Below are 21,028 nucleotides of genomic sequence, written 5' to 3'. Positions count from 1 at the left end.
AGACCAGCCTGAGCAACATGGTGAAACCCCATCTCTACAAAAAATACAAAAATTAGCCAGGCGTAGTGGCATGTGCCTGTAGTCTGAGCTACTTGGGAGGATGAAGTAGTAGAATCATTCGAGCCCAAGAGGTTAAGGCTACAGTGAGCCGTGACTGTGCTACTGCACTTCAGCCTGGGCAACAGAGCAAGATCTTGTCAAAAAAAAAAAAAAAAAAAAAAGAAAGACAGAAAGAAAGAGAAAAGAAAAGAAACACACCTTAAAAATGAAGGCACAAATAGGTTAACATTAAATACACCATGACAAAAAAAAACATACTAACATTAATAAAAAGAAAGTTGGAGGGGCTACAGTAATATCATACAAAGTAGATATTAGAACAAAGAATATTACCAAGAATAAAGAAGTCCATTTCATAATAATACAGGGATCAATTCATCCTAAATGTAGAACTCTAAGGAAAAAATCCATAATTATAGTTGGTGATTTCAATACCTATTTCTCAATAATTGATTGGACTAGTATGCAGAAAATCAGCAAGGATACAATAGACGTTAACAGCACAATCAATCAAATTGCCATGATTGACATTTATAGATACTCCATCCAACAACAGCAGAATACCCATTCTTCTCAAGTACACATAGAACATTTACTAAGATTGATCATACTCTGGGCCATAAAATAAGGCTCAATAAGTTCAAAAGGATTCAAGTCATACGAAGTATGTTCTCTGACCATATTAGAATTAAATTGGAAATCAATAACAAAAAGACATTTGGAAAAATCCCCAAACATTTGGAAACTACATAACACTTCTAAATAACCCATGGGTCAAAGAAAAAAATCAATAAGAAAATTAGAATGTATTTTGAATTGAATGAAAGTGAAAATATAACATTATGAAAATTTGTGGGATGTTGTTAAAGGAATACTTAAGGGGAAACTTATAGCACTGAATGCCTATATTAGAAAAGAAATATATCAATGACCTTAGCTTCTTCCTTAAGCAAAAAAAGAAGACCAAAATAAATCCAAAGTATGCAGAAGTAAAAAAAAAAATAAGATCCGGGAGGCGGAGCTTGCAGTGAGCCAAGATCACACCACTGCACTCCAGCCTGGGTGGCAGAGCAAGACTCCGTCTCAAAATAATAATAATAATAATTATTATTATTATTATAAGATCGGAGTGGAAATTAATGAATTGGGAGTTGTTTTGAATTTTTTTATTGTGGTAAAATATATATAACATAAAAATTACCATTTTACCCATTATAAGAATGAGTTGGTTCTTTGATAAACCTCTAGCTGGACTGATTGAGAAAAAGGAGAAAACATACAAACAGGAATGAGATAGATGACATCATTACAGATTTTTTAAATTTTAATTTAAAAAATAAGATGTGTTCTTGCTATGTTGCCCAGGCTGGTCTCGAATTCCTGGGCTCAAGTGATCCTCCCATCTCAGCCTCTCTAAGTGCCAGTATTATAGGCATAAACAATCGCACCTGGCTGAGATTTTACAGATATTAGAATGATAAGGGAATATGATGAACAACTTTATGCCAATACATTTGACAACTTAGATGAAACAGACAAGTTCTCTGAAACACACAAACTACCAAAGCTTACTCAAGGAGAAACATATAACTTTGAACAATCCTATATCTATTTTTAAAACTTTATTTAACATCCCTCTCCCCAAAAAGCAAAACTAAGCAAGAAACATAAATCTCTCCAGCCACAGATGGCTTTCCTGATAAATTCTATCAAATTTTTAAGAAAGAAACAGTATTAATTCTGCACAAAATCTTCCAGACATTTGAAGAGAAACGACTACACTTCCCAGCTCATTCTGAGGCCAGCATTACCTTGATATCAAAACCAGACCAAGGTATTACAAAAAACTACACACCAATATCCTTCATGAACACAGACACAAAAATTTAAACAAGTTTTTTTATGTATTACTGAATTTAATAATACATAAAAAGGATGATATATCACAATTAAATGGAGTTTATCCAAGAAATGCAAGGTTGGAATGGAATATTACACAGCCATAAAAAAGAACAAAATCACCTCCTTTGTAGTAACATGAATGCAGCTGGAGGCTATTATCCTAAGAGAATTAATGCAGGAACAGAAAATCAAATACCACATGTTCTCACTCCTAAGTGGGAGCTAAACATTGAGTACACATGGACAGAAAGAAGGGAACAATAGACACCAGGGCCTACTTGAGGGTGGAGGGTGGGAGGAGGGTGAGGACTGAGAAACTACCTATTGGGTATCATGCTGATTATCTGTATGACAAAATTATCTGTATACGAAACCCCTGCAACATGCCATTTACCCATGTAAAAACAAACCTGCACATGTAATCCCTGAATCTAGTAAAAGTTGGAAAGAAAAAAAAAAAGAAATGCAAGGTTGGTTCCATATTTGAACATCAATCAAAATAATTCACCAAACCAACTAACTAGAGACAAAAAGTATTTCAAAAAAATTAACTACAGTTAATATACTTAATGGTGAAAGACTGAATGCTTTCCCCCTAAGATCAGGAAGAACAGAAGGATGTCTATTCTCACCACTCCTATTCATCATCATCCTGAAGGTTCTCACCAATGCAATAGGGCAAGTAGGAGAAATGATAGACATACAGATTAGAAAGGAAGAAATAAAATTGTATTTACAGACAGCATGATAGTCTACATAGAAAATCCTAAAAACCTATAAAAGAGCTAGTAGAATAATAAAGTCATGAGATAAAAGTTAATATACAAAAATAAATTGTAATTCTATATATCAGCAATAAACAACTAACTGGATAAACAATTTGGCAGTTTCTTACAAATTAGGCATATACTTGTCATATGACCCAGTAGTCCCACTCTTAAGTATTTACCCAAGTGAAATAATTAGTTTACATAGAAACGTGTATGTGTTTTTAACAGCAGCTTTATTCATAATTGCCAAAACCTAAGGAAAAAGAAAATCTAAGAAATCCTTCAACAGGTGAATGGATAAACAAACTGTGGTATATCCATACAATGAAATACTACTCAATAACAACAATAAAAACATGCAAACTACAGATACACAAACAACACAAATTAATCTCAAATGCATTATGCTAAGTGAAGGAAGTCATACTGTATGTTTCTATTTCTGTGACACTGATGGAAAGGGAAAACAACAATAATGACACAGTACAGATCAGTGTTTGTTAAGTGCCAGGGGTGTGGGAGGAATTGGCTGTAAGAGATATAGGGGAGTTTCTGGGGATAAGAGAACTATTCTGTATCTTGATTGTTGTAGTGGTCACACAACTGTACATGTTGCCAAAACACATAGAACTATACAACAAAAGGGTATATTTTATTGTATGTCAGTTATGCCTTGACAGAATAAATTAGGGAAAAATCAATGCCATTTGCCATATAACAGAATAAAAACTGACCAATCAACCAACAGTCAGATCATCTCAACAGAAACAGAAAAAAAGGCTCCTGAAAAAACCCAACATCAATTCGTAATAAAAACTTTGTAAGCTAAAAGAAAGGAACTTCTTCAACCTGATAAAAGACATATACCAAAAAATCTATAGCTATTATCATACTTTATGGTGAAAAACTGAATGCTTTCTGCCCAAGATTGGGAACAAAGCAAGGTTGTAGCCTCTCACCTAGTCTATTCAATATTGTACTGGAGGCTCTAGCAAGTGCAATAAGGCAAGACAAAGGTTAAAAAAATAAAAAAGCACAGAACAGAAAAGAAGAAAGAAAATTGTCCATATTTGCAGATGACATGATTGTCTAGGTAGAAAATCTTAAGAACTCTACAAAAAAGCTTTGAGAACCAAGAATATCTAAACAATTGGAAATGGAAATAAAAATGCCACTTTCAATATCATGAAAATATGAAATACTCAGGGATATGTTTGACAAAAGATGTACGCTTGTACACTAAAAACTAAAATGTTGCTGAGAGAAATTAAAAACCTAAATAAAGACATATACTGCATTCGTGTATCTAAATATTCTTAACATGTTGATTCTCCTTGAATTGATTTATAAATTCTATGCAATATTAATCCAACTCCCAGCAAGCTGTTTTGTAGAAATTGACAAGATAATTCTAAAATGTATATGGAAATGCAAAGGACCTAGTTTTCCCAAAACAATTTTGACAAAGAACAACAACTTTGGAGGACTTACACTGCCTGATTTCAGGATTTCTTAAAAAGCAACTGCATTCAAGACTTTTTGGTATTGGCATAAAAACAGACATATAGATCAATGAAACAATCTGAAATAGATGTATGGATATTTTATTTTCACAAAGGTGTCCAGTCAAAATGAATCACAGACCTAAATGTAAAGCTTAAAAATATATAACTTTTAGAAGAAAACTTAGGGGGAAATCTTAGCGACCATGGGTTTGACAAATATTTCTTTTTTTTTTTTTTGAGACGAAGCCTCACTCTATCACCCAGGTGGAGTGCAGTGGCGCGAACTCGGCTCACTGCAACCTCTGCCTCCCTGATTCAAGCGATTCTTCCACCTCAGCCTCCCCAGTAGCTGGGACTACAGGCGCACGCCACCGTGCACGACTAATTTTTTGTATTTTTAGTAGAGACAGGGTTTTGCCATGTTGGCCAGGCTGGTCTTGAACTCCTGACCTCAGGTAATCCACCCGCCTTGGCCTCCCAAAGTGCTGGGATTACAGGCATGAGCCACTGAGCCTGGCCAGACAAATATTTCTGTTTTAAAGTTTTTTGAGACAGGATCTTGCTGTGTCACCCAGGCTGGAGTGCAGTGGTGCGATCATGGCTCACTGTAGCCTTGACCTCCCAGTCTCAAGCGATCTTCCCACCTCAGTCTCCCTGGTAGTTGGGACTACAGGCATGTGCCACCATGTCTGGTTAATTTTTTTAAAATTTTGTTTTGTAGAGACAGGATCTCACTTTGTTCCCCAGGCTGGTCTTGAACTCCTGGCCTCAAGCAATCCTCCTGCCTCAGCCTCCCAAAGTGCTGGGATTATAGGTGTGAGCCACTACACCCAGCCAAGATTTCTTAAGTAAGATATGAAAACTGTTTAACTATAAAAGAAAAAAAAATCAATAAATTGGATGGCATTAACATAATAAATGTTTGCTCTTCAAAAGACACTGTTACAAATTGGAAAGGGCAAGCCACAGCCAGCGAGAAAATATTTGTAAAACACAGAAGTCCTCTGCTAAATATATCTAGAACATATAAAGAATTTTAATTCAATAATAAGAAAAAGATAAAAAACCCAATTCAAAAATGGGGACAGATTTGAACAGATATTTCACAAAAGAAAACATACATATGGCAAATAAGCACATGAAAGGATGTCCAACATCATTAGTCATTACAGAAAAGAAAATTAGAACCACAATGAGGTTCTACTACCCACCCACACAGAATAGCTAAAATTCAAAAGACTGACCATACTAATTATTGGCAAGAATGTGCAGCAACTAGAACCCTTATACATTGCTAGTAGGAATGTAAAATGGTACAACTGCTTTGGAAAACAGTTTGGCAGCCGCTTAAAAGTTAAAACATACACCAACCATACAAGAAAGCCATTTTACTCCTAGCTATGTACTCAAAAGAAATAAAAAAAAAAATCCACACAGACTTGTGCAGAAATGTTCAGTGCAATATTTGTAAGAGCCAAAAACTGGAAACCACTGAAGTATCCATCAACAGATGAACATAAAAACAAATTATGGTATAGCCATACAATGAATGGGATGCCACTCAGCAATAAAAAGGAAAGAAGTTGTATATGATATATGCAACCACATGGATGAATCTCAAAATAATTGTGAATAAAAGCCAGAAAAAAATACATAATGTATGATTCCAGATGAAAACAAATCCATAGTGACAGAAAGCAGATTAATGGTTGCCTGGAACCATTGTGGGGATATAAAGAAATATATATGAAATGGGGAGTAGACGGGTAGACCAGGGAGGAGAAGGAGGAATTACAGAGGGATACAAAGAAAGTTTAGGCAATGAAGCAAACTGTCATTATCTTGATTATGGTGATGATTTCATGGGTGTATACACGTGTCCAAACTCATCAAATTGTATACATTTTTTTCTTTTTGAGACAGAGTTTCACTGTCACCCAGTTTGGAGTGCAATGGTGCAATCTTGGCTTACTGCAATGTCTGCCTCCCGGGTTCAAATGATTCTCCTCCCTCAGCCTCCCAAGTAGCTGGGATTACAGGCACCTGTCACCACAACCAGCTAATTTTTGTATTTTTAGTAGAGATGAGGTTTCACCATGTTGGTAAGGCTGGTCTCGAACTCCTGACCACAGGTGATCTGCCCACCTCGGCCTCCCATTGTGCTGGGATTATAGGTGTGAGCCACCATGCCCAGCCAAATTGTGAACTTTAAATATGTACAATTTATAATATGTCAATTCTACTTCAATGAAGCTGTTTAAAAAAGTAACTGAACCTTAATAGGGGCAAGGATAGAAAGAGTTCTATACTCCTGGTCTTTGACAACAGTTCAAAGACATTGCTATCTTTAGGAAATATGGCTTTCAAGTAGAACTTTAGATTTTGCAGTGTTTACTTCTAAAAAAAAAAGGAAAAAAAAAAAGCTATTTCTCCTTTTTTCCTGTTCCCAGCATCCACAAGAGAAATGGCAGTTCAAGTTGTTCATACCTTCACTCGAGCTGCAGTGCCTTCCATTCCACGGCTCTGAGTCTCTTTCCGCTTATCTGCAACCTCCCGCTGTTTCTGGAGAGCATCCTTGAGACGCTTATTGGCAGCTGCTGCCTAAATAAAATTGGCACATAGTAATGTTGAATGAATGGTAAAAAAAAAAAATCCAATTTCTAGCACATTAGTAAAGATAAAAATTCTATGGGTTTGAGTTCCTATAGGAACCAGGTTTATAAACTTCCATGGACGTAACACTAGTGAACAGCTACTGCTTTGGCGCCTAGGGGAGGAATACACTTCAAGGAAGTTCTGCAGACTAAAAGTGTCTAGAAATGTCACATATCAATATCACTTTGTTTTTTCAGGAAAGGCTCAAGTCCAATTAGGAAAAAATCCTTATATGAACAGTACCATTTTTCATCAAGTTTTTATCTGCTCACAGTGGCATATATAAACAGTGATCAAGATTTAGGAATTGCTTGTGAAGATTGGCATTCCTGGTTTCTCAGGACGCTTGCTAATTTAAAGGATATTACTTTGCAAGCATTTAAGCCTGAAGACAATACACTTGACCTAGCAGACTGAATTTTCTTACCTCCTCCGTTTTACGTCTGAGCACACTGGATTGTTTCTGGAAGTTTCTTTCAAGTTTCAGCAGCTCATATTGCCTCTTACGGTCCTGACAAGAAAAAAGTCAGATATTAATTGCTGTTCAGCTAGCTAAAATAAAACCTTATACTATAAGGTGTCTCTCAAGACATCCTTGATTTGTAAGGTTAACTACAATACAGTGAGCTGCCTTCATCTTCTCCTATGAGTCAAAAACTCGTAGTTCTAGAAACCATGTTTGTGTGTAGAGGGGAAGTGGTTTTTCCCTTTGGCTTATTGCTCCGTGGCCAAATTCTTGAGTCTCAGTCATAAGTCAACTACTAGAAATAATATCCTAGAATGTGAGGCCTGGAAGGAAGCTTAAAGATCATCTAATGAACAGTCCTTTCCACATAGGTAGTTATTGACAGAGGTGGGATTCAGGTCTCCTGAAAAATAGACCAGTATTCTTTTCCCATCAACCCTACCTGTCCATCCATTATAAAACCCAGGTGGCTGGCAAAAAAGAGAAAGCCTATCACATAGCCAACCACCTATAAAATTAAAGTAACCTGCAGCTTAAAAAAGAGGTTTTCATTTTTGAACAAAACAAGGTTAACCTGGGTACACAGAGACATAAAGATGGAAACAATAGACATTGGGGGCTCTAAAAGGAGGGAGGGATGGAGAAAGGGGGGAAAGAGCTGAAAAACTTCCTGTTGGGTACTATGTTCACTATCTGGGTGATGGGATCAGTAGAAGCCCAAAGCTCAGCATCACACAATATACCCTTGTAACAAACCTGCTCCTGTATCCCCTGAATCTAAAATAAAAATAAAAACAGGTTATTACTGAATGTGCTCTTTCTTCACAGAGTAAAGATAAAGAATACCAAGAAATACTATGGGGTATCACCTGCTTCAGCTGAGCACACAATATTTAACTGCTTTGATTTCTTGGCCATTTCCCTCTTCTAATAATCCATTAAGCTCCTTCTGGCTTCACTTGTTCCTATCCAATCTGGATAGAATGGTCAGCCATTTTTGTCATGTCTTTGCCAGCATACTAGAACAATTCATTTCATTCAACAATATAATATTTACTGTGCCATCAACTACACACTAGGCACTGGGCTAGGTGTCTAGGATACGAGATAAACATGACATGGTTACTACTCCTACAGAGATTACCAGAGAATACAAACAACATGCAATACAATTATAATAAAATATGATGTGTGTTGAAATGAAAAGTCAAGATAATTAAAGAAACACAGCCAGAGGACTAAGCTAGTCTAGTGGAAAGAGAAAAGTCAACAGTCTTCTTAGTACCAGACTTTTTGAAAGAGAGGTCTATGTTTAGTGCTTCCAATTGTCATTACTGGTCACTCCATAATCCTCTTGCAAGTAGTTCCTACCAATTGTCCTGGAATTTCCTACTTGTTAAATTCAATGGTCTTTTTACAGTCACTATCTTCTTTGGCTTCCCTCCCAGCATTGTTAGCACTACCAATAACTTCCCCATACCATCCTAATTCTTTTTCTACCTTACAAATTCATTGTCTTCTTTTCATTTTCTTATACATGAAATAGATTCTCAGCTGGGCATGGTGGCTCATGCCTGTAATCCCAGCATTTTGAGAGGCTGAGGTGGGTGGATCACCTGAGGTCAGGAGTTCAAGACCAGCCTGGCCAACATGGCAAAACCCTGTCTCTACCAAAAATACAAAAAAAATTGCCAGGCAGTGGCATGTGCCTGTAGTCCCAGCTACTCAGGAGGCTGAGGCAGGAGAATCGCTTGAACCCAGGAGGCAGATGTTGCAGTGAGCCAAGATGGTGCCATTGCACTCCAGCCTGGATGACAGAGACCAAAAAAAAAAAAAAAAAAAAAAGAGATTCTCTTCTTAGCCTTCTTTTCCTATCTATTCTGTCTCCATTATCTCATTACTCCCAAAGTTTCATTTTTCACCTCTATGCAGACAACTCTTTTTTTTGAGACGGAGTCTCCCTCTGTCACCCAGGCTGTAGTGCAGTAGCTTGATCTCTGCTCATTGCAACCTCCACCTCCCGGGTTCAAGAGGTTCTCCTGCCTCAGCCTCCTGAGTAGCTGGGATTACAGACATGCACCACCATGCCTGGCTAATTTTTTTTGTATTTTTAGTAGAGACGGAGTTTCAGCATGTTGGACAGGCTGATCTCGAACTCCTGACCTCGTGATCCACCCGCCTTGGCCTCCCAAAGACAACTCTTAATTGCAAAGTCCAGGCCAACTTCTCCCTTGAACTCTAGGCCAACATTATCCAATATTTTCTAGGTCTGTCCATCCCAAAGATTATTCTCCTAAAACCAACTTTGTCTCTTCAAACTAGCTGTTTCCTCTGACTTTCCAGTCACTGAAAAGCCCGCAGTACTTTTTGTTGCCCTACTTCCTTCATTTCTTGAAAGGTAGATTTTGCATTAATTATGATTAAAATCATTCACTAAACATTATTGAGTGCCCACTACTTGCCAGCCACTGTTCTAGCCATTGGAAATACAGAAGTGAGCAAAACAAAGATCCTTGTCAATGTGGAATATATATTCCTGTAGAATGTAAAGTTGTCATCACTTTACAGAGATGTCTCCTTTCTTCTTTTGTTTTTCTTAACAGTTTTATTGAGATGTAATTCACACACCACACAATTCACTCATTTAAAGTACATGATTCAATGGCTTTTGGCACATTCACACAGTTGATGTAAACATCACCACACTTAATTTTAGAACATTTTCATTACCACAAAAAGAAATATACTGTTTAATGATCACCCTACAACCCCATCACCCCACCCCAAAGCCCTAGACAACCACTAATCTATTTTTTGTCTCTACAGATTTTAATGTCCTACTCTGGATATTTCATATAAATGGAATCCTATCATATATGGTCTTTCGTGATTGGCTTCTTTCACTAAGCAAAATGTTTTCAAGCCTCATCCATGTTGTAGCATGTATCAGTACTTCATTGCTTTGTATGGCTGAATAATACTCCACTGTATGGATAGACCACATTTTATTTACCCATTAATCAGTTGATGGACACGTTGGGTTTTTCCACTTTTTGGCTCTTATGACTACTGCTGCATGAACATGTGGGTACAAGTTTTTGCATATATGACATGTTTTCGTATCTCCTGGGGAGACAAAACTAAGAGTGGAATTGCTGGATCATATGGTACCTCTAGGTTTTTATTTAGCCTTTTGATAAACTTCTAAACTGTTTGCCAAAGCAGCTATACCATTTTCCCATCCTACTGAAAATGTATGAGGCTTTCAGTGTCTCCACATTCTTGCTAAGACTTATTATTATCTGTCTTTTTGTTTATAGCCATCCTAGTAGACGTGAAATTGCATCTCATTGTGGTTTTGATTTGTATTTCTCTGATGGCAAATGACATTGACAACCTTTTCATGTACTTATTGCTTTGTCCATTTTAAAACTGGGTTATATTTTTATTGCTGATTGGTAAGAGTTCTTTTTTTTGAGATGGAGTCTCACTCTATCACCCAGGCTGGAGTGCAACGGCACGATCTCGGCTCACCACAACCTCCGCCTCCCAGATTCAAGCAATTCTTCTACCTCAGCCTCCCCAGTAGCTGGTATTACAGGCATGTGCCACCACACCTGGCCAATTTTTTTGCGTTTTTAGTAGAGACGGGGTTTCTCCATGTTGGTCAGGCTGGTCTCGAACTCCCGACCTCAGGTGATCCACCCGCCTCGGCCTCCCAAAGTGCTGGGATTACAGGTGTGAGCCACCGCGCCCAGCCGGTAAGAGTTCTTTATCTATCTTGGATAAAAGACTCTTATCAGCTATATGATTTGCAAATATTTTCCTCCCAATCTACGGACTGGCTATTAACTTTCTTTCTTTTTTTTTTTTTTTTGTTAGAGATGGGGTCTTGCTATGTTGCCCGGGGTGGGGTCAAATTCCTGGGCTCAAGCAATCCTCCCACCTTGGCCTCCCAAGGTGTTGAGATTACAGGCGTGAGCCACCATGCCCAATCATATTTACTTTCTTGATGGTATTGTTTACAATGGAAAAGCTTTTAATTTTGTCTAATTTAACTATTTTTTGGTTAGCTGTTTGTACTTTAGGTGTCACATCTAAGAAATCATTGTCTAATCCAAAGTCACAAAGATTAACACCTATGTTTTCTTCTAAGAGATTTATAGTTTTAGCTTGTACATTTAGGTATTTGATCTGCTTTAATTTTTGTATATGGTATGAGAGCAAGTTTCTTTTTGAGACAGAGTCTCACTCTGTTGCCCAGGCTGGAGTGCAAGGGCGTGATCTCAGCTCATTGCAACCTCTGCCTCCCAGGTTCAAGTGATTCTCCTGCCTCAGCCTCCAGAGTAGCTGGGATTACAGGCACGTACCACCATGCCCAGCTAATTTTTTTTGTAATTTTAGTAGAGACAGGGTTTCACCATGTTGGCCAGGCTGGTCTTGAACTCCTGACCTCAAGTGATCCACCCACCTTGGCATCCCACAGTGCTGGGACTACAGGCGTGAGCCACTGTGCCTGGCCACAAGTTTCAACTTCATTATTTTGCATGTGACTATCTGGTTGTTCTAGGACTCTTTGTTGAAAAGACAAAATTGTTTTCCTCATTGAATTGTCTTGGCATTACTGTTGAAAATCAACTGGCCATAAGTGTGTAAGTTTATTTCTGGATTCTCAATCTTATTCCATTGACCTATATGTCTATCTTTACACAGTACCACACAGTCTTGATTAGTGTAGCTTTGTAGAAAGTTTTTAAATCAGTAAATGTGACATTTACAAATTTGTTCTTCTCCTTGATTGCTTTAAATATTCTAGGTCCCTTGCATTTCCATATATATTTTAGAATCAGCTTGTGAGTTTCTGTGAAGAAACCAGATGGAATTTCATTGGGATTGTGTTGCATCTGTAAGGCAATCTGAAGGGTATTCCATCTTTAGAATATCAAGTCTTCCTGCCCATGAACATGGGATATCCTTCCATTTATTTAAGTCTTCCTTATTTAAATTCAATGATGTTTAGTACTTTTCAAGTATACAAGTCTTACACTTCTTTTGCTAAATTTATTCCTAAGTATCTTATTTGTATTGATGCTATTATAAATGGAATTGTTTTCTTTCTTTTTTTCTCTTGAGACGGAGTCTTTCACTGTTGCCTGGGCTGGAGTGGTGCAGTGGCATGATCTCGACTCACTGCAACCTCCACCTCCCATATATTAAACCCCTTTCCATATATAAAACAATGGGTTCAAGTGATTCTCCTGTCTCAGTCTCCTGAGTAGCTGCGATTACAGGTGTCTGCCACCACACCCAGCTAATTTTTTGTATTTTTAGTAGAGACAGAGTTTCACTGTGTTGGCCAGGCTGGTCTCGAACTCCTTACCTTGTGATCTGCCCACCTCAGCCTCCCAAAGTGCTGGGATTACAGGCGTGAGCCACCACACCCGGCCCTGGGATTGTTTTGTTAATCTCATTGTCAAATTGTTAATTGCTAGTATATAAATATACTACTGATTTTCTTTTCTTTTCCTTTTTTTTTGTTTGTTTTTGAGACAGAGTCTTGCTCTGTAGCCCAGGCTGAAGTGCAGTGGCCTGATCTCAGCTCGCTGAAACCTCTGCCTCCTGGGTTCAAATGATTCTCGTGCCTCAGCCTCTCAAGTAGTTGGGACTACAGGCATGTGCTACCATGCCTGGATAATGTTTGTATTTTTAGTAGAGACGGGGTTTCACCGTGTTGGCCAGGCTGGTCTCAAACTCCTGGCCTCAAGTGATATGCCTGCCTTGGCCTCCCAAAGTGCTAGGATTACAGGCGTGAGCCACCGTGCCAGACCACAACTTGTTTTCTTATATTGATCTTATATTCTGCAACCTTGCTGAACTCATATATTAATTCTAATAGACTTTTAGTGGATTCTCTAGGATTTTCTATATACAAGATCATGTCATCTATAAACAGAGATAGTCTTGCTTCACCTTTTCCAGTTTAGATGCCATTTATATATTTTTCTTCCCTAAACTTCCTGGTTAGAACCTCCAGGACAATGTTGAATAGATATGGCAAGAGTGGACATCCTTGTCTTGTTCTTGATCTTAGGGGAAAAGTATGCTCTTTTTCACCATTAAGTATGATGTTAGCTGTAGGTTTTTCATACACGCCCTTCATTACGCTGAGGAAGTTCTCTTCTATTCCTAGTTTCTTGAGTGTTTTTATCATGAGTGTTAGATTTTTGTCAAATGCTTTTTCTGTGTCTATTGAGATGATCATGTGGTTCTTGTCCTTTTTCCTACTGATACAGTATATAACATAAATTGATTTCCATATATTAAACAAACTTTGCATTTTTCAGATGGACCTCACTTGGTCATAAGTGTATCATCCTTTTTTTTTTTTTTTTTTTTTTTTTGAGACAGTGTCTCACTCTGTTGCCCAGGCTGGAGTGCAGTGGCACGATCTTGGCTCGCTGCAGCCTCTGCCTCTTGGGTTCAAACAATTCTTGTGCCTCAGCCTCCCGAGTAGCTGGGATTACAGGCACATGCCATCATGCCCAGCTAATTTTTTTTTTTTTTGTATTTTCAGTGGAGACAGGGTTTCGCCATGTTGGCCAGGCTGGTCTCAAACTTCTGACCTCAAGTGATCTGCCCACCTCGGCTTTCCAAAGTGCTGGGATTACAGGTGTGAGTCACCACGCCCAGCCTATCATCCCTTTTAAATGTTGATGGATTCAGTTTGCTAGAACTTTGTTGAGGATTTTCATGCCTATATGAAGATACATTGGTCTGTAGTATTCTTTTCCTATGATGTCTTTGGTTTTGGTATCAGGGAACACAAACCTCATGGAATGAGTTGGGAAGCGTTTCCACTGCTTCTAGTTTTCAGAAGAGTTTCTGAGAAATGGGTATTTCTGTCTTTTTTTTTTTCTGAGACAGAATCTCACTCTATCGCCCAGGCTGGAGTGCAGCGGTGTGATCTTGGCTCACTGCAACCTTCACCACCTGGGTTCAAGCAATTCTTGTGTCTCAGCCTCCCAAGTAGCTGGGATTACAAGTGTGTGTCACCACACCCGAATAATTTTTGTATTTTTAGTAGAGACAGGGTTTCACCATGTTGGCCAGGCTGGTCTCGAATTCCTGACCTCAGGTGATCTGCCTGCCTCAGCCTCCAAAAGTGCTGGGATTACAGGCATGAGCCACAGCACCTGGCCAAGAAATGGGTATTTTTTCTTAAAATGTTTGATAGAACTCACCAGTGTAGCCATCTGTGCCTGGGCTTTTCTTTGTGGGAAGTTTTTAAACTACTAATTTAACTTCTTGTCATGGGTCTATACAGATTTTCTATTTCTTCTTGAGTCAGTTTTTGTAGTTTTTGTCTTTCCAGGCATTTGTCTACTTAATCTAGGCTATCTAATTTGTTGGCGTTCAGCTGTTAATAGTAATTCCTTATAATCCTTTCCTTCCAGCAAGACTAGTAGTGATATTCCCTCTTTCATTCCTAACTTTAGTAATTTAAATTTTCTTTCTTTTTTTCTTTTTTTTAAGATGGAGTCTTGCTCTGTTGCCCAGGCTGGAGTGCAGTGGTGTGATCTCCGCTCACTGCAAGCTCCGCCTTCCGGGTTCACACCATTCTCCTGCCTCAGCCTCCTGAGTAGCTGGGACTACAGGCACCCACCACTACACCCGGCTAATTTTTTTTTTTTTTTGTATTTTTAGTAGAGATGGGGTTTCACCGTGTTAGCCAGGATGGTCTCGATCTCCTGACCTCGTGATCCGCCCGCCTTGGCCTCCCAAAGTGCTGGGATTACAGGTGTGAGCCACTGCGCCTGGCGTCTTTTTTTTCTTATTAAGGCTATCTGAAGGTTTGTCAGTATTTGTTGATCGTTTCAAAAGACCAACTTTTGGTTTCAATGATTTTCTCATTATTTTCTATTTCGTATTTCACTAATTTCTACCTTAATCTTTTTTTTTTTGAGACAGAGTTTCGCTTCTGTTGCCCAGGCTGGAGTGCAATGGTGCAATCTCGGCTCACTGCAACCTCCACCTCCCAGGTTAAAGTGATTCTCCTGCCTCAGCCTCCCAAGTAGCTGGGACTACAGGCATGCACCACCATGCCCAGCTAATTTTGTATTTTTGGTAGAGAGAGGGTTTCTCCATGTTAGTCAGGCTGGTCTCGAACTCCCGACCTCAGGTGATCTGCTCACCTTGGCCTCCCAAAGTGCTGGGATTTCAGGCTTGAGCCACCACGCCCAGCTTATTTCTACTCTAATCTTTTTTTTTTTTTTTTATTAATTTTTTTTGCATACAAAAACAATAAACATTTTCTAAAAATACATACAAACAAAAAGATGCGTATCAAACATATTAGGAAGGTTGCACATGGGAAGTCGGGGAATAGAAATGGGGGTGGGAGTTAAAATAAATGAGAGAGGGACTTTATATGGATCAGTGATAATAACTCAATCCTCTATTTGACAAAGAAGAGGGAGAAGGAAGAGGAAGAAAAAGAAAGTGGGATAAAGGATCAGAAAGGGAGGAAAATAGAAAAAATTAGAGTATGACTCCAGGGTAGACCTGTTTTGTTGTCATTGAGTTGGTTGGTTGGTTTGTCTGTTGTATTCTTCATGTTTTGCCAAGTTGGCCAGACTGGTCTCGAACTCCTAGCCCGAAGTGATCAACCCGCCTCGCCCCCCAGAGTGCCGGGACCACAGGCGTGAGCCACCACGTCCAGCCCCCACATTGCTTCTGGCCTCCGTGGTAGACCTCCCAGACGGAGCGGCCAGGCAGAGGAGCTCCTCACTTCTACCCAGACACGGGGCAGCCGGGCAGAGGGGCTCCTCACTTCCCAGACAGGGCGGCCAGGCAGAGACGCTCCTCACTTCTTCCCAGACGATAGGTGGCCGGGCAGAGGCGCTCCTCACTTCCCAGACGATGCGTGGTCGGGCAGAGGCGCTCCTCACTTCCCAGACAATGGGTGGCCGGGCAGAGGCGCTCCTCACTTCCCAGACGATGGGCGGCCGGGCAGAGGCGCTCCTCACCTCCCAGATGATGGGTGGCCGGGCAGAGGCACTCCTCACTTCCCAGATGGGGCAGCCGGGCAGAGGCGCTCCTCACTTTCCAGACGACGGGTGGCCGGGCAGAGGCGCTCCTCACCTCCCAGACGATGGGTGGCCGGGCAGAGGCGCTCCTCACCTCCCAGACGATGGGTGGCCGGGCAGAGGCGCTCCTCACCTCCCAGACGGGGCGGCCGGGCAGAGGCGCTCCTCACTTCTTCCCGGACGGGGCGGCCGGGCAGAGGCGCTCCTCACTTCTTCCCGGACGGGGCGGCCGGGCAGAGGCGCTCCTCACTTCTTCCCGGACGGGGCGGCCGGGCAGAGGCGCTCCTCACTTCTTCCCGGACGGGGCGGCCGGGCAGAGGCACTCCTCACTTCCCAGACGGTGGGTGGCCGGGCAGAGGCGCTCCTCACTTCCCAGACGATGGGTGGCAGGGCAGAGGCGCTCCTCACTTCTTCCCGGATGGGGCGGCCGGGCAGAGGCGCTCCTCACTTCTTCCCGGATGGGGTGCCTGGGCAGAGGCGCTCCTCATTTCTTCCCGGACGGGGCGGCCGGGCAGAGGCGCTCCTCACTTCCCAGACGGGGCGGCCGGGCAGAGGCGCTCCTCACTTCTTCCCGGACGGGGCGGCCGGGCAGAGGCGCTCCTCACTTCTTCCCGGACGGGGCGGCCGGGCAGAGGCGCTCCTCACTTCTTCCCGGACGGGGCGGCCGGGCAGAGGCGCTCCTCACTTCCTCCCGGACGGGGCGGCCGGGCAGAGGCGCTCCTCACCTCCCAGACGATGGGAGGCCGGGCAGAGGCGCTCCTCACTTCCCAGACGATGGGTGGCCGGGCAGAGGCGCTCCTCACTTCCCAGACGGGGCGGCCGGGCAGAGGCGCTCCTCACTTCCCAGATAGGGTGGCCGGGCAGAGGCGCTCCTCACTTCCCAGACGGTGGGTGGCCGGGCAGAGGCGCTCCTCACTTCCCAGACGGTGGGTGGCCGGGCAGAGGCGCTCCTCACTTCCCAGACGGTGGGTGGCCGGGCAGAGGCGCTCCTCACTTCCCAGACGGTGGGTGGCCGGGCAGAGGCGCTCCTCACTTCCCAGACGGTGGGTGGCCGGGCAGAGGAGCTCCTCACTTCCCAGACGGGGCGGCCGGGCAGAGGCGCTCCTCACTTCCCAGACGGTGGGTGGCCAGGCAGAGGCGCTCCTCACTTCCCAGACGGTGGGTGGCCGGGCAGAGGCGCTCCTCACTTCTTCCCGGATGGGGCGGCCGGGCAGAGGCACTCCTCACTTCTTCCCGGATGGGGCGCCCGGGCAGAGGCGCTCCTCACTTCCCAGACGGGGCGGCCGGGCAGAGGCGCTCCTCACTTCTTCCCGGACGGGGCGGCCGGGCAGAGGCGCTCCTCACTTCCCAGACGGGGCGGCCGGGCAGAGGGGCTCCTCACTTCTTCCCGGACGGGGGCGGCCGGGCAGAGGCGCTCCTCACTTCTTCCCGGACGGGGCGGCCGGGCAGAGGCGCTCCTCACTTCTTCCCGGACGGGGCGGCCGGGCAGAGGCGCTCCTCACTTCTTCCCGGACGGGGCGGCCGGGCAGAGGCGCTCCTCACTTCTTCCCGGACGGGGCAGCCGGGCAGAGGCGCTCCTCACTTCCTCCCGGACGGGGCGGCCGGGCAGAGGCGCTCCTCACCTCCCAGGCGATGGGAGGCCGGGCAGAGGCGCTCCTCACCTCCCAGACGATGGGTGGCCGGGCAGAGGCGCTCCTCACTTCCCAGACGATGGGTGACCGGGCAGAGGCGCTCCTCACTTCCCAGACGGGGTGGCCGGGCAGAGGCGCTCCTCACTTCCCAGACAGGGTGCCCGGGCAGAGGCGCTCCTCACTTCCCAGACGATGGGTGGCCGGGCAGAGGCGCTCCTCACTTCCCAGACGATGGGTGGCCGGGCAGAGGCGCTCCTCACTTCCCAGACGGGGTGGCCGGGCAGAGGCGCTCCTCACTTCCCAGACGGGGCGGCCAGGCAGAGGTGCTCCTCACCTCCCAGACGGGGCGGCCGGGCAGAGGCGCTCCCCACCTTCCAGATGGGGTGGCAGCCGGGCAGGGGCTGCAATCCCAGCACCCTGGCAGGCCAAGGCAGGCGGCCGGGGGGTAGAGGCTGCCGTGAGGCCAGACCACGCCACCGCACTCCAGCCCGGGCAACACCGAGCACTGGGTGAGCGAGACTCCGTCTGTAGTCCCAGTACCTCGGGAGGCTGAGGCAGGCAGAGCACTCGCCGTCAGGAGCTGGCGACCAGCGTGGCCAAGATGGCGAACGCGTGCCTGCATCCAAAGGAGAAAAGGCAGGCAGCGGTGGCGCGCGCCGGCACTCCCAGGCAGTCCGCGGCGCGGGCAGCAGCAAGCCGAGTAGATTGTAGCCTGGGCCAGAGAGGGAAAGGAAGGAAGGAAGGAAGGAAGGCAGGCAGGCAGGCAGGCAGGCAGGCAGGCAGGCAGGCAGGCTACTCTAATCTTTTAATGTTTCCTTTCATCTACTAGCTTTGGGTTTAGTTTGCTCTCTTTTTTTCAGTGTTTTAAAGTAGAAGGCTAGGTGATTGGTTTAAGATCTTTCTTCAATTAAAAAAAAACTGAGATGCAGTCTCACAGTTTTGCCCAGGCTGGTCTTGAACTCCTGGGCTCAAGTGATCCTTCCATCTTAGCCTCCCAAGTAGCTGGGGCTAAAGAAGCCTTTCTGCATTTTTTAATATAGGCATTTACAACTATAAAATTCCCTCCAAACGCTGTTTTCGCTGTATCCCATAAGTTTTGGTATGTTGTATCTTTGTTTTTATTAATCTCAAAGTATTTTTTAATTTCCCTATGACTTCCTTTTAGACCCATTATTTATTTAGGATTATGTTAATTTCTTCATATTTGTGAATTTCCTAAATTTATTTTTGTTACTGATTTTTAATTTCATTCCATTGTGGTTAGAGAACAGATTTTGTATTATTTTCAATACTTTTTCTTTGAGACGGAGTCTTGCTCTGTTGCCCAGGCTGAAGTGCAGTGGCACGATCTCAACTCACTGCAACCTCCATCTCCCAAGTTCAAGCAATTCTCCCGCCTCAGCCTCCTGAATACTGGGGATCACAGACGTGCCATCATGCCTGGCTAATTTTTGTATTTTTAATAGACACGGGGTTTCATCATGTTGGCCAGACTGGTCTCGAACTCCTGACATCAGGTGATCTGCCCACCTTGGCCTCCCAAAGTGTTGAGATTACAGGTGTGAGCCACCATGCCTGGCCTGTTTCAATACTTTTAAATTTATTGAGGCATAAAAGGTCTAGCATATGGTCTATCCTGGAGAATGTTTCATCTGCACCTAGGAAGACTGTATATCCTGCTGTTGTTGGTTGGCGTAGTCTATAGATGTCTGTTAGGTACAGTGTATAATCTAGCATATTACATAAACTACAGACCAATATCTCTTATGAATGTAGATATGAAAATGCTAACTATTATATTGTTGAAGTCTTCAATATCCTTGCTGATCTTGTGCCTATTGTTCTATCCATTATTAAAGTAGGGGCTGGGTTCAGTGGCTCATGCCTGTAATACCAGCACTTTAGGAGGCCAAGGTGAGAGGACTGCTTGAGCCCAGGAGTTCGAGACCAGTCTGGGCAACATAGTGAGATTCCATCTCTACAAAAAATAAAAAATTTGCCAGGTGTGATGGTGTATAGCTGTAGTTCTAGCTACTCAGGAGGCTGAGGTGGGAGGATTGCTTGAGACCAGGAGTTTGAGGCTACAGTGAGCTATGATTGCACCACTGTACTCCAGCCTGGGCGACAGAACGAGACCCCATCTCTAAAAAAGAAAGAAAATAAGGAGGTGGATTGAAGTCTCCAAATATTTATTACTGTTGATTTGTCTATTTCTCTCTCCATTTCTGTCAGTGTTTGCTTCATATATTCTGGGGGCTCTGTTGTCAGATGTATATTCAGGCCTTTATAATTCTTCTGGATTATACAATATCTTCTTGTGTTCTGGCCTCTGTTTCTCAATATTACAGTTTGCTCTATACATTATTCCCAGATATATCTTTCTAAAGCAGTATTTTGTTGATATCACTTTCTAAAAACCCTTAAAAATCTTTATGCTAACAAAATGAGTTCAAACTTCTTGGATCTTTAATAATCCAGCTTCGACTTGCCTTTCCAATGGAATGGTCCACTACTATACTTCACCTCAGTTGGACCACTTGCCATTCCTTGAATATGTCTACAAAGTTGTCATCTCTATTTCTTTGATCTATCTATCTGGAATGCTTATACTTATCTCTATCAAAACCCTTCCTATTATTCAGGGCCTATTCAACCATCATCTTTTCACTCCAACTGCAAATTTGCTTTCTTTTCTCTTAGTTACTTTGTTATTTTATTCTCATAGCCCAAATCTCTTTCTTCCTTGTATTTGAGAAATCCATGCTTATATCTTACCATCTCCTTTAGGTAAGACATTCTTCAAGGGCAGAGCTTATATACTACTAATTTTTCTATTTCTAATAGTGCCTAGTAGATAGTACCTTGCACATAATAGACATAGTAGACATTTAATACAAAGTTGTTAAATTCATGAAAACATCACACTTTTGGAGACACGAGGTGTTTGAAGAGA

The 21,028-nt window shown here is 42.9% G+C and overlaps 1 protein-coding gene across 4 annotated transcripts in view; it reads right to left on the bottom strand.

Annotated features, from left to right (window-relative positions):
- KIF4A (kinesin family member 4A) overlaps positions 1–21,028 on the bottom strand; it is a 130,779-nt gene that overhangs the window by 26,517 nt on the left and 83,234 nt on the right. For all 4 annotated transcript variants that reach the window (XM_055266826.2, XM_063635127.1, XM_063635128.1 and 1 more), the window contains exons 19-20: positions 7,320–7,403; positions 6,725–6,838 (exon numbers count right to left, since the gene is read on the bottom strand). In XM_055266826.2, coding sequence (XP_055122801.1) covers positions 6,725–6,838; positions 7,320–7,403 — 198 coding nt within the window. The remainder of the gene's footprint in view (positions 1–6,724; positions 6,839–7,319; positions 7,404–21,028) is intronic.

The sequence above is a fragment of the Symphalangus syndactylus genome, chromosome X, assembly GCF_028878055.3.
Source record: "Symphalangus syndactylus isolate Jambi chromosome X, NHGRI_mSymSyn1-v2.1_pri, whole genome shotgun sequence".
Lineage (NCBI taxonomy): Eukaryota > Metazoa > Chordata > Mammalia > Primates > Hylobatidae > Symphalangus > Symphalangus syndactylus.
The sequence above is the reverse complement of the archived record's forward strand: the minus strand, read 5'-3'. Positions and strand labels throughout refer to the sequence as shown.